The sequence below is a fragment of the Oncorhynchus nerka genome, linkage group LG1, assembly GCF_034236695.1.
Source record: "Oncorhynchus nerka isolate Pitt River linkage group LG1, Oner_Uvic_2.0, whole genome shotgun sequence".
NCBI lineage: Eukaryota > Metazoa > Chordata > Actinopteri > Salmoniformes > Salmonidae > Oncorhynchus > Oncorhynchus nerka.
Genome location: NC_088396.1, coordinates 55,423,968 through 55,438,129, shown reverse-complemented (window position 1 = coordinate 55,438,129; position 14,162 = coordinate 55,423,968). Strand labels below are relative to the sequence as shown.

At 43.1% G+C, this 14,162-nt stretch overlaps 1 protein-coding gene across 1 annotated transcript in view; it reads right to left on the bottom strand.

Annotated features, from left to right (window-relative positions):
* Positions 1 to 14,162, bottom strand: part of fer1l6 (fer-1 like family member 6) — an 82,356-nt gene that overhangs the window by 43,389 nt on the left and 24,805 nt on the right. The window contains 13 exon segments of the mRNA XM_065018448.1: positions 67 to 192; positions 230 to 319; positions 1,672 to 1,821; positions 2,625 to 2,759; positions 3,649 to 3,771; positions 4,315 to 4,491; positions 5,460 to 5,612; positions 6,231 to 6,350; positions 6,614 to 6,704; positions 8,459 to 8,559; positions 9,870 to 9,990; positions 10,267 to 10,456; positions 13,788 to 13,890. Coding sequence (XP_064874520.1) covers positions 67 to 192; positions 230 to 319; positions 1,672 to 1,821; positions 2,625 to 2,759; positions 3,649 to 3,771; positions 4,315 to 4,491; positions 5,460 to 5,612; positions 6,231 to 6,350; positions 6,614 to 6,704; positions 8,459 to 8,559; positions 9,870 to 9,990; positions 10,267 to 10,456; positions 13,788 to 13,890 — 1,680 coding nt within the window.

The window sequence follows — 14,162 nt, the reverse complement described above, 5'->3', positions numbered from 1 at the left end:
GGGTTGGTCGTCTTAGTTACCACCAGCGTGGTGAGGTTTGGGTTGGTTGTCTTAGTTAAAACCCACCAGCATGGTGTTGTTTGAGTTGGTCGTCTTAGTTACCACCAGCATGGTGAGGTTTGGGTTGGTCGTGTTAGTTACCAGGTCGAAGGCGTCCACCAGCGTGGTGAAGTTTGGGTTGGTCTTGTAGCTCTGGATAACAGAGGAGTTTGGGTTGGTCTTGTTTTACCAGGTCACACTCTATAAACACCTGGGGACGGTCCACAGACAGGAGCTGCACCTTCTTGGCTCCCTTAGTGTCCCCAGAACGTGGTGACACCTTGGTTGACACAGAGAACACCACAACACCCAGAACAGAATCCTTTAATATCACATAGGAACTACCAAACAAAGTACATACACAAACATATCATACCATTCCAACTAACACACAGTGGAATAATGCCCTGCCACCTATTCCAGAGGTACTGCACTTTGGGTTGATCTCTTAGTTACACCTCTAATCGAGGTTTGGGTGCTCAGTAAAACAGGTCTAATTTGAGTTGCCAGGTACAGGATAGATCTGACCGTCTGGTTCGTTACCAGGTCAGGCAGATACTCTTCGTCCTGACTCTGGGATCTATGAGATGAATAACAATGAAACAACCCCAGCACACTTACAGAGGGGAGAAAAATCATGGAGCTGCAGCTCCCTCAGGAAAAAGAACAGAGAATGAATCCCCCTCGACTCAGAATCTTTAATATCACATACTAAACCTGAATTCCCCCTCAAAGACCAGCTTTACTAAACTCTGAATTCCCCTCGACTCAGCTTTACTAAACTCAAATCCCCTCGACTCAGCTTTACTAAACTCTGAAATCCCCTCACCTCTAATCTTTACCTAAACTCTGAATTTGCCTCAGATAGATCAGCTTTACTAAACTCTGAATTCCCCCTCCTGACTCAGCTCTTGAGATGAATACAATGAAACAACCCCCTTACAGAGGGGGAGCTTCATGGACTAAACTCAGAGATTCCCCCTCGACTCAGCTTTACTAAACTCTGAATTCCCCCTCGACTCAGCTTTACTAAACTCAAATCCCCCTCGACTCAGCTTTACTAAACTCTGAAATCCCCCTCGACTCAGCTTTACTAAACTCTGAATTCCCCCTCGACTCAGCTTTACTAAACTCTGAATTCCCCTCGACTCAGCTTTACTAAACTCAAATCCCCTCGACTCAGCTTTACTAAACTCTGAAATCCCCCTCGACTCAGCTTTACTAAACTCTGAATTCCCCCTCGACTCAGCTTTACTAAACTCTGAATTCCCCCTCGACTCAGCTTTACTAAACTCTGAATTCCCCCTCGACTCAGCTTTACTAAACTCTGAATTCCCCCTCGACTCAGCTTTACTAAACTCTGAATTCCCCTCGACTCAGCTTTACTAAACTCTGAATTCCCCCTCGACTCAGCTTTACTAAACTCTGAATTCCCCTCGACTCAGCTTTACTAAACTATGAATTCCCCCTCGACTCAGCTTTACTAAACTATGAATTCCCCCTCGACTCAGCTTTACTAAACTCTGAATTCCCCCTCGACTCAGCTTGACAGAATTCAAAACAGACATATCCATTGCACTACATAGGGAATAGTGTTTCATGTTGTGCCTCAAGTCTCCAGTAGGGCCCTACCTGTATGAGCTCAAAGGCTCCCAGCAGTTCTCCCCCAGACTGGAATCCAGAAAACAGAGGACTGTACTGGAGCTGGGGAGGAGAGTAGGGCTGCTCTGACACCCTCACCACGGGCACTGCCACCGTGCTGCCCAGGTACTCTGCCTTGCCCTGGGGGGAAAGAAGCACAAGACAGGTAGCAGGTGAATAAATACAGTATGTGCAGAGAACAGAGACAAATCCTTATGGGAGCAGGATAGCTACCCAATTTGAATAGTCTGTCCCAACACCAGACACTCCAACTGGATTATAAATCAATTCTACACCTGCATTGCTTTGCTGTTTGGAGTTTTAGGCTGGGTTTCTGTACAGCACATTGAGATATCAGCTGATGTACGAAGGGCTATATAAATACATTTGACTTGACTTCTGTAAAGGTCACTGTCGTCAAGGAATTCACTTAATTAAACCAATATATTTTCACCTTTTTTATTTTTATTTAACCTTTAAACTTTACATTTTAAGTGATGTTTCTGATCATCTTAAGATGTCTGTTTCCGATCTCTTGCCAACGTGAGCAACAACAGATCAGAAACAGACTGGCACTGTGTCTGTTGAAATGGAGCTACAGTGTTACCACGGAGCTACGGTGTTACCATGGAGCTACAGTGTTACCACGGAGCTACGGTGTTACCATGGAGCTACAGTGTTACCACGGAGCTACGGTGTTACCACGGAGCTACAGTGTTACCACGGAGCTACGGTGTTACCACGGAGCTACAGTGTTACCACGGAGCTACAGTGTTACCACGGAGCTACAGTGTTACCACGGAGCTACGGTGTTACCACAGAGCTACCGTGTGACCACGGAGCTACAGTGTGACCACGGAGCTACAGTGTTACCACGGAGTGTGTCTGTTGAAAAGAAGGCATATCGTAACGTCAGAGAGAAGGGGGTTGGTTTGTTAGCTCACCAGAGCATCGTCATCATACACCTCGATGACGATGCACGGTGGCTCCTGCTCCAGGTGAGCTAGGTCTCCATGCAGCGTGACCCGGGTCATCAACAGCATCTGGTTCCAGGTCGGGGTTAACGTCTGGTTGATGATCTAAGAGGCACAGGAGCACTTAGAACTACGACTGGGGTCAGAGGTAGAATTTAGTGCTACAGATTGGGTCATAGGTAGTACTTAGAACTACGACTGGGGTCAGAGGTAGAATTTAGTGCCACAGATTGGGTTAGAGGTAGAATTTAGTGCCACAGATTGAGTCATAGGTAGTGCTTAGTCCCACAGATTGGGTCAGAGGTAGAATTTAGTGCCACAGATTGGGTCAGAGGTAGTACTTAGTGCCAGATTGGGTCAGAGGTACTTAGTGCCACAGATTGGGTCAGAGGTAGTACTTAGTGCCACAGATTGGGTCATAGGTAGAATTTAGTGCCACAGATTGGGTCATAGGTAGTACTTAGAACTACGACTGGGGTCAGAGGTAGAATTTAGTGCCACAGATTGGGTCAGAGGTAGAATTTAGTGCCACAGATTGAGTCATAGGTAGTGCTTAGTCGCAAAGATTGGGTCAGAGGTAGAATTTAGTGCCACAGATTGGGTCATAGGTAGAATTTAGTGCCACAGATTGGGTCATAGGTAGTACTTAGTGCCACAGATTGGGTCATAGGTAGTACTTAGTGCCACAGATTGGGTCATAGGTAGAATTTAGTGCCACAGATTGGGTCATAGGTAGTACTTAGTGCCACAGATTGGGTCATAGGTAGTACTATGAAACATGGATGGGGTCAGGAAATGAATCGATATGCCAATTCAGGAATAAAAAAACTCTCAGAGTAAATAGCACTTGGAAACTTAGCTCATCTAATGAATTGAATGAAAATAGATGGATAACTCCAACCCTGGTTAGAACTACACCCTTCAAAAGCCCCTTTTCTTCTTAGGGACCTTCTCTGTAGCTAGATCCCATCCTATGAGAGTTAGTGGACCTTACGGCCGTGGTGTGGCTATATGTCAGGAAGGTGACCCTGGCGAAGGGGTCTGAGAGTCCTGTAGAGTCTGCTGCTATCAGCCCTCGAGCCTGGTACATGTGGGCGCGCATCTGGAACTTGTGCTCGTCTGGAGGGAAGAGAAACAGGTTATTATTCCCAATGTCTGTCTGTCTGCCTCTCCCTCTCTCTGTCTGCCTGTCTGCCTATCTGTCCGTCTGTCTGTCTCTCCCTCTCTCTGTCCATCTGTCTGCCTGTCTGTCTGTCTCTCCCTCTCTCTGTCTGCCTGTCTGTCTCTCCCTCTCTCTGTCTGTCTGTCTCTCCCTCTCTCTGTCTGTCTGTCTGCCTTTCTGTCTCTCTCCCTCTCTGTCCATCTGTCTGTCTCTCCCTCTCTCTGTCTGTCTGTCTGCCTGTCTGTCTCTCCCTCTCTCTGTCTGTCTGTCTGTCTGTCTGTCTCTCCCTCTCTCTGTCTGTCTGTCTCTCCCTCTCTCTGTCCGTCTGTCTGTCTCTCCCTCTCTCTGTCCGTCTGTCTGTCTCTCCCTCTCTCTGTCCGTCTGTCTGTCTCTCCCTCTCTCTGTCCGTCTGTCTGTCTCTCCCTCCCTCCCTCTCTCTGTCTGTCTGTCTCTCTCCCTCTCTCTGTCCGTCCGGCCATCCGTCCGTCCTACCTCTATATGCCAGATGTACAGGTAGGATGGCAGGTAGAAGCTGCTCTCAGTGGCGCCCCCTTTGGGCTCAAACCCTCCAGGCAGGTTATCCAGCACATGAGAGGAGTCTCTGCTGCTGCCCAGCCACAGGTACATGTCCAGTTTGGCCTGAACTGACCAGCCTGCTACACGCTTCCCTGGGGGCTGGGGCAGAAAAGGAGAGGACATCACAAGAATGGCACTCTATTCACTATATAGTATGGTACATTTGGACTGAACTGACCAGCCTGCTACAGTCTTCTCTGGGGGCTGGGGTAGTAAAGGAGAAGACGTCATCAAACTGTGCACCCTAATCCCTATATAGAACACTACTTTTCCCGGGGTCCTCGTAGTGCCTGTGAAAATCACTTCTCTCACTACTGGTATACAGTACCAGTCAATCGTTTGGAAACACCGACTCATTCCAGGGTTTTTCTTTATGTTTCACTATTTTCTACATTGTAGAATAATAGTGAAAACATCAGAACTATGAAATAACACATATGGAATTATGTAGTAACCAAACATGTTTTAAACAAATCAAAAAAATTTTTTTTTTTGAGATTCTTCAAATAGCCACCATGATGACAGCTTTGCGCACTCTTGGCATTCTCTCAACCAGCTTCACCTGGAATGCTGTTCTTGCTATAATATGGACTTGGTATTTTAGCAAATAGGGCTATCTTCTGTATACCACCCCTACCTAGTCACAACACAACTGATTGGATCAAACGCATTAAGAAGGAAAGATAATTCCACAAAATAACTTTTTAAGAAGGCACACTGCATTCCAGGTGACTACCTCGTGAAGCTGGTTGAGAGAATGCCAATAGTGTGCAAAGCTGTCATCAAGGCAAACGGTGACTACTTTGGAAAAATCTCAAATATAAAATATATTTTGATTTGTTTAACATAGTTTTGATGTCTTCACTATTATTCTACAATGTGTGTCCAAACCTTCTGACTGGTACTATGTATAAAAGCCATGGATTAAAATGTAAATGAGCTATATTATAAGGACATCTACAGCATGCTCTCTACTCAGCCTGTTTGTGAAAATAATGAGTTTAATAAGCACATCCTCAAAAATAATTGGAAACAAGAACAGCCATGACTGCTGTGAGTCTCTTTACCTTCAAGAATAAAGTCTGGATCTTGCCACAGTCTTTGCCTCTCTCCTCAGGGCTGGCAGAGTAGATCAGGTCACGGGCAGAGATGCGGGCATAAGCCACACGCTTGTTGTTACTCAGCATCCACACAAACACATCTGGGATGGTATGCTGGGGCTAATAGAGAGAGATAGGAGAGAAACCAGCTCAGTGTCATCTCTGGGATACACACTGTCAATACGCTACTCACACACACACACACACATCTGGGATGGTATGCTGGGGCTAATAGAGAGAGATAGGAGAGAAACCAGCTCAGTGTCATCTCTGGGATACACACTGTCAATACGCTACTCACACACACACAAACACACACACACATCTGGGATGGTATGCTGGGGCTAATAGAGAGAGATTGGAGAGAAAGCAGCTCAGTGTCATATCTGGGATACACACGGTCAATACGCTACTCACACACACACACACATCTGGGATGGTATGCTGGGGCTAATAGAGAAAGATAGGAGAGAAACCAGCTCAGTGTCATCTCTGGGATACACACTGTCAATACGCTACTCACACACACAAACACACACACACACAAACACATCTGGGATGGTATGCTGGGGCTAATAGAGAGAGATAGGAGAGAAACCAGCTCAGTGTCATCTCTGGGATACACACTGTCAATATGCTACTCACACACACACAAACACATCTGGGATGGTATGCTGGGGCTAATAGAGAGAGATAGGACACACACACACACACACACACACACACACACACACACACCTCTTCCACTAGGAATCTCAGTTTCTGTGTGAGTTTTAGAGCCTCTTGCAACATCTCCTTCACACTGCGAGCCTTCCTCTTCCCCTCTGAGATGGTTTCTGCCTTTCCGACCATACTCTCCTGTAGGGGGAACATCATCATCACCTTCATCTCCACCATCATCATCACCATCATAACCACCATCATCATCACCACCATCATCATCCCCACCATCATCATCACCACCACCATCATCACCATCATAACCACCATCACCACCATCATCATCACCACCATCATTATCCCCACCACCACCCCCATCATCATCACCACCATCATCACCACCACCAAAATTTAACAATACTGTCTCTCAGAAGGTAGGGTCTAGAGGCCAGGGCACCAACCAGCTCCTGTTTACACATGGTCAGGCGTTTCTTATCCAACACGGTCAGATGGTTCATTCTCACTTTCCCTTCTGCAAAGGCTATGAATCTCCTGCAGCAGAACGGATAGCACACACACACACACACACACACACACACACACACACACACACACACACACACGTTTGAGTCACTATTAGTAGTACCAGGACACATGCACCATATAGTCAACAGTGTTGTCAGTTTCCACTATGAAGTCAACAGTGTTGTCAGTTTCCACCCTGTGGTCAACAGTGTTGTCAGTTTCCACTATGAAGTCAACAGTGTTGTCAGTTTCCACCCTGTGGTCAACAGTGTTGTCAGTTTCCACTATGAAGTCAACAGTGTTGTCAGTTCCAACCATATAGTCAACAGTGTTGTCAGTTTCCACCATATAGTCAACAGTGTTGTCAGTTCCAACCATATAGTCAACAGTGTTGTCAGTTCCACCATATAGTCAACAGTGTTGTCAGTTTCCACCCTGTGGTCAACAGTGTTGTCAGTTTCCACTATGAAGTCAACAGTGTTGTCAGTTTCCACCCTGTGGTCAACAGTGTTGTCAGTTTCCACTATGAAGTCAACAGTGTTGTCAGTTCCAACCATATAGTCAACAGTGTTGTCAGTTTCCACCATATAGTCAACAGTGTTGTCAGTTTCCACCATATAGTCAACAGTGTTGTCAGTTTCCACCATATAGTCAACAGTGTTGTCAGTTCCACCATATGGTCAACAGTGTTGTCAGTTTCCACCATATGGTCAACAGTGTTGTGTGGTATCCCAGGAGGTCTACCCCGTAATAGATAATAGAGGGGAGGTACGTGATGTGACGTTGGGAATACATGAGCTGGACACCCCGACACGGGGAGCTCCGTGTCGGAGGAAACTAGGGGAAGTACCAACCAGCCGTGGAGGTAACTAGGGGAAAGTACCAACCAGCTGTGGAGGTAGTTAGGTAGACTAGGGGAAAGTACCAACCAGCCGTGGAGGTAACTAGGGGAAAGTACCAACCAGCTGTGGAGGTAACTAGGGGAAAGTACCAACCAGCTGTGGAGGTAACTAGGGGAAAGTACCAACCAGCTGTGGAGGTAACTAGGGGAAAGTACCAACCAGCTGTGGAGGAAACTAGGGGAAAGTACCAACCAGCCGTGGAGGTAACTAGGGGAAAGTACCAACCAGCCGTGGAGGTAACTAGGGGAAAGTACCAACCAGCCGTGGAGGTAACTAGGGGAAAGTACCAACCAGCCGTGGAGGTAACTAGGGGAAAGTACCAACCAGCCGTGGAGGTAACTAGGGGAAAGTACCAACCAGCCGTGGAGGTAACTAGGGGAAAGTACCAACCAGCCGTGGAGGAAACTAGGGGGAAAGTACCAACCAGCCGTGGAGGTAACTAGGGGAAAGTACCAACCAGCCGTGGAGGTAACTAGGGGAAAGTACCAACCAGCCGTGGAGGTAACTAGGGGAAAGTACCAACCAGCTGTGGAGGTAACTAGGGGAAAGTACCAACCAGCCGTGGAGGTAACTAGGGGAAAGTACCAACCAGCTGTGGAGGACACATAAAAGGGAGCACTGTGGCACACCACGGGAGAGAACAGGGAGAGACCGACACAGAGCTGAGAAGAAGGACCGAGCCAAACCTACGTGATTACGTTTATTTTACAGACTAGGAAAGTTGTGTTTGCTGACTGGAACCGTCTGAGCTCTGTGTTAACCTCTGCAGACTAGGAAAGTTGTGTTTTCTGACTGTTAACCTCTGCACGCTCAACCCAACGCCCCACCGGTTTGCCACAGTTTTATTATCAGTTTGATGGTGTCGTTAAGGTTACCAACCTGGCGTCCATGATAAACTCCTTAAAGACTCGGCGCATGAGAGCTTCTGTTCCTGGATCTGACAACTTGTTCAGTTCATCTGTCTTGGCCACGCCTTCTTCCTGTGTGGAATATGATGACATCATCACAATGACATCACCACGAAAAATAGGGTACAAACACGTGACGTACCATTACATGGTATTACTAGAGTCCATGTTGTTCCCTGTCTAAACCATTACATGGTATTACTAGAGTCCATGTTGTTTATACCCTGTCTAAACCATTACATGATATTACTAGAGTCCATGTTGTACCCTGTCTAAACCATTACATGGTATTACTAGAGTCCATGTTGTTTATACCCTGTCTAAACCATTACATGATATTACTAGAGTCCATGTTGTACCCTGTCTAAACCATTACATGGTATTACTAGAGTCCATGTTGTACCCTCTCTAAACCATTACATGGTATTACTAGAGTCCATGTTGTACCCTGTCTAAACCATTACATGGTATTACTAGAGTCCATGTTGTACCCTGTCTAAACCATTACATGGTATTACTAGAGCCCATGTTGTACCCTGTCTAAACCATTACATGGTATTACTAGAGTCCATGTTGTACCCTGTCTAAACCATTACATGGTATTACTAGAGTCCATGTTGTACCCTGTCTAAACCATTACATGGTATTACTAGAGTCCATGTTGTTACCCTGTCTAAACCATTACATGGTATTACTAGAGTCCATGTTGTACCCTCTCTAAACCATTACATGGTATTACTAGAGTCCATGTTGTACCCTGTCTAAACCATTACATGGTATTACTAGAGCCCATGTTGTTTATACCCTGTCTAAACCATTACATGGTATTACTAGAGTCCATGTTGTACCCTGTCTAAACCATTACATGGTATTACTAGAGTCCATGTTGTTTATACCCTGTCTAAACCATTACATGATATTACTAGAGTCCATGTTGTACCCTGTCTAAACCATTACATGGTATTACTAGAGTCCATGTTGTTTATACCCTGTCTAAACCATTACATGATATTACTAGAGTCCATGTTGTACCCTGTCTAAACCATTACATGGTATTACTAGAGTCCATGTTGTACCCTCTCTAAACCATTACATGGTATTACTAGAGTCCATGTTGTACCCTGTCTAAACCATTACATGGTATTACTAGAGCCCATGTTGTACCCTGTCTAAACCATTACATGGTATTACTAGAGTCCATGTTGTACCCTGTCTAAACCATTACATGGTATTACTAGAGTCCATGTTGTACCCTGTCTAAACCATTACATGGTATTACTAGAGTCCATGTTGTACCCTGTCTAAACCATTACATGGTATTACTAGAGTCCATGTTGTTCCCTCTCTAAACCATTACATGGTACGTAGAAAAGGTGACGTACAAACATGACAGCGATGTTCTCCAGAAAGTTAGAGCTGTGAAGACGGTACGTCCGATCCTCCCAGCAGCTCATCACATGGACACAAGGCTTCTGATGCTGGACGGGCAGGTACATGTAATGCCTGGAGACGGATACAGAGTCAAAGCTTACTACGTAACTGATCATTTTGATGTTGATGCTTTCAGACTCCACGGGATGGTTTATCAGACACAGATTTTAAAGTCCAATTCTGGACATTGAGGCACAGTTTTCTGGAACCTTCTACCTGGACTAATGATTAATGGAGAATTTCTAATCGGAAAAGCTTTCTAGTCCAGGACATAACATCCGTGTCTGTGAAACTGCCATTGTGTGACATCAGGATCAATTCAAACAAGGTACAAGGACCTGTTTCCATCAGTGAGGGTTTCTCTGGGGTGTGGTGGACTGGCATGGAGACTGCCAGAGCCCAGGTTTGGGGTCCTGGGAGTCAATCAGGGGGGTACTGTCGAGATCTTGACCATCCCATACCCTCTCTGCTACTGGCTTCTCCACCTTTCTCCTACCGCTGACCTGGGGAGAGCCCTCCTGGACGTTCCCAAAGTTACCTACACATACACACAGACAGACAAGGATAGAACAGAGTAAAGTAGAATATGATACGATATAACAGAGTAGAGTAGAATATGATACAATATAATAGAGTCGAGTAGAATAGGAGAAGGGAGGAGAGGAGAAGGGATGAGAAGGGATGAGAAGGGAGGGGAGGAGAGGAGAAGGGATGAGAAGGGAGGGGAGGAGAGGAGAAGGGATGAGAAGGGAGGAGAGGAGAAGGGATGAGAAGGGAGGGAGAGGAGAAGGGAGGAGAAGGGAGAGGGAGAAGGGAGGAGGAGGGAGGAGAAGGGATGAGAGGAGAAGGGAGCAGAGGAGAAGGGATGAGGAGGGAGGAGAAGGGATGAGGAGGGAGGAGAAGGGATGAGGAGGGAGGAGAGGAGAAGGGAGGACAGGAGAAGGAGAGGAGAAGGGAGGAGAGGAGAAGGGAGCAGAGGGGGAATAGTACAGTAGAGAGGAGAGAAGAGAAAATAAAAAAAGAGAAGATGAGAGTTGAGTAAATTAGAGTAAACTAGAATAGAGTAGAGTAAACTAGAATAGAGTAGAGAAGAGTAAACTAGAATAGAGTAGAGTAAACTAGAGTAGTGTAGAGTAGAGTAGAGAAGAGAAAAAAGGAGAGTAAACTAGAATAGAGTAGAGAAGTGGAGAGTAGAGTAGAGTAAACTAGAATAGAGTAGAGAAGTGGAGAGTAGAGTAGAGTAGAATAGTAGAGTAAAGTAAACTAGAATAGAGTAAACGAGAATAGAGGAGAGTAGAGTAGAGAGTAGAGTATAGTAAACTAGAATAGAGTAGAGGAGAGTAGAGTACAGTAAACTAGAATAGAGTAAACGAGAATAGAGGAGAGTAAACTAGAATAGAATAGAATAGAGAAGATGGAGTAGAGTAGAGTAGAGTATAATAGAGTAGAGTAGAGTATAATAGAGTAGAGTATAATATAATAGAGTTGAGTATAATAGAGTAGTGTATAATAGAGTAGAGTAGTGTATAATAGAGTAGAGTAGTGTATAATAGAGTAGAGTAGAGTATAATAGAGTAGATTAGAGTAGAGCATAATAGAGTAGAGTAGTGTATAATAGAATATAGTAGAGTATAATAGAGTATAATAGAGTAGTGTATAATAGAGTAGAGTAGTGTACAATAGAGTAGAGAGTAGAGCAGTGCCGAGTAGTGTATAATAGAATATAGTAGCGGGTAGAGCAGTGCAGAGTAGTGTATAATAGAATATAGTAGAGAGTAGAGCAGTGCAGAGTAGTGTATAATAGAATATAGTAGAGAGTAGAGTAGAGTAGTGTATAATAGAATTTAGTAGAGTAGTGCAGAGTAGTGTATAATAGAATATAGTAGAGAGTAGAGTAGTGTAGAGTAGTGTATAATAGAATATAGTAGAGAGTAGAGCAGTGCAGAGTAGTGTATAATAGAATATAGTAGAGTAGAGTAGTGCAGAGTAGTGTATAATAGAATATAGTAGAGTATAATAGAGTAGAGTAGTGTATAATAGAGTAGAGTAGTGTATAATAGAGTAGAGAGTAGAGTAGTGCAGAGTAGTGTATAATAGAATAGTAGCGAGTAGAGCAGTGCACAGTAGTGTATAATAGAATATAGTAGAGAGTAGAGTAGTGTATAATAGAATATAGTAGAGTATAATAGAGTAGGGTAGTGTATAATACAATATAGTAGAGTATAATAGAGTAGAGTAGTGTATAATAGAATATAGTGGAGTATAATAGAGTAGAGTAGTGTATAATAGAGTAGAGTAGTGTATAATAGAGTAGAGTAGAGTATAATAGAGTAGAGTAGTGTATAATAGAGTAGAGTAGTGTATAATAGAGTAGAGAGTAGAGTAGTGCAGAGTAGTGTATAATAGAATAGTAGCGAGTAGAGTAGTGCACAGTAGTGTATAATAGAATATAGTAGAGAGTAGAGTAGAGTAGTGTATAATAGAATATAGTAGAGTATAATAGAGTAGGGTAGTGTATAATACAATATAGTAGAGTATAATAGAGTAGAGTAGTGTATAATAGAGTAGAGTATAATAGAGTAGAGTAGTGTATAATAGAGTAGAGTAGAGTATAATAGAGTAGAGTAGTGTATAATAGAGTAGAGTAGAGTATAATAGAGCAGAGTAGTGTATAATATAACATAGTAGAGAGTAGAGTAGAGTATAATAGAATATAGTAGAGAGTAGAGCAGTGCAGAGTAGTGTATAATAGAATATAGTAGAGAGTAGAGTAGTGTATAATAGAATATAGTAGAGAGTAGTGCAGAGTAGTGTATAATAGAATATAGTACAGAGTAGAGTAGTGCAGAGTAGTGTATAATAGAATATAGTAGAGAGTAGAGTAGTGCAGAGTAGTGTATAATAGAATATAGTAGAGTAGAGTAGAGTAGTGTATAATAGAATATAGTAGAGAGTAGAGTAGAGTATAATAGAATATAGTAGAGAGTAGTGCAGAGTAGTGTATAATAGAATATAGTAGAGAGTAGAGTAGAGTAGTGTATAATAGAATACAGTAGAGAGTAGAGTAGTGCAGAGTAGTGTATAATAGAGTAGAGTAGTGTATAATAGAGTAGAGTAGTGTACAATAGAGTATAATAGAGTACTTAAGACACACACACACACATTCCTTCCTACATACACAATGGTTATCATTTCCAACCCCTTATCCATGCTACATAACCTCTTTCTTATGAACTAACATTATAAATCAGATATAGTAAAACAGGGTAGAGTTGAATTAGTTTAGTTATAGTTAAATGTATACATTGTTTAACCATTATTCATAACATTCACAACAATAGAGTAGAATAGAGTAGAATAGAGTAGTGTATAATAGAGTAGAGTAGAGTATAATAGAGTAGTGTATAATAGAGTAGAGTAGAGTATAATAGAGTAGAGTAGTGTATAATAGAGTAGAGTAGAGCATAATAGAGTAGAGTATAATAGAGTAGTGTATAATAGAGTAGTGTATAATAGAGTAGAGTAGAGTATAATAGAGTAGAGTAGTGTATAATAGAGTAGAGTAGAGCATAATAGAGTAGAGTATAATAGAGTAGTGTATAATAGAGTAGTGTATAATAGAGTAGAGTAGTGTATAATAGAGTAGTGTATAATAGAGTAGTGTATAATAGAGTAGAGTAGTGTATAATAGAGTAGAGTAGTGTATAATAGAGTAGAGTAGTGTATAATAGAGTAGAGTAGTGCATAATAGAGTATAATAGAGTATAATAGAGTAGTGTATAATAGAGTAGAGTAGTGCATAATAGAGTAGAATAGAGTATAATAGAGTAGTGTAGATGACGGACTGTCAGTGATTTATCAATGCTCACCAACAGACAACTCAAAGTTAATGGGTTTGTCTCCGATCTTTCTGTCGATCATCGTGGCCTCGAATACCGTTCCAAACAGCAAAAAGTTGTCCTTGTCAATGAGCTGAGGGGGGGGGGACAAGACGGGGACAGAATAGGTGCAACACTGAAATGAGTAGGAGTGTTCTGTCTATAATGTCTGAAATGAGTAGGAGTGTTCTGTCTATAATGTCTGAAATGAGTAGGAGTGTTCTGTCTATAATGTCTGAAATGAGTAGGAGTGTTCTGTCTATAATGTCTGAAATGAGTAGGAGTGTTCTGTCTATAATGTCTGAAATGAGTAGGAGTGTTCTGTCTATACTGTCTGAAATGAGTAGGAGTGTTCTGTCTATACTG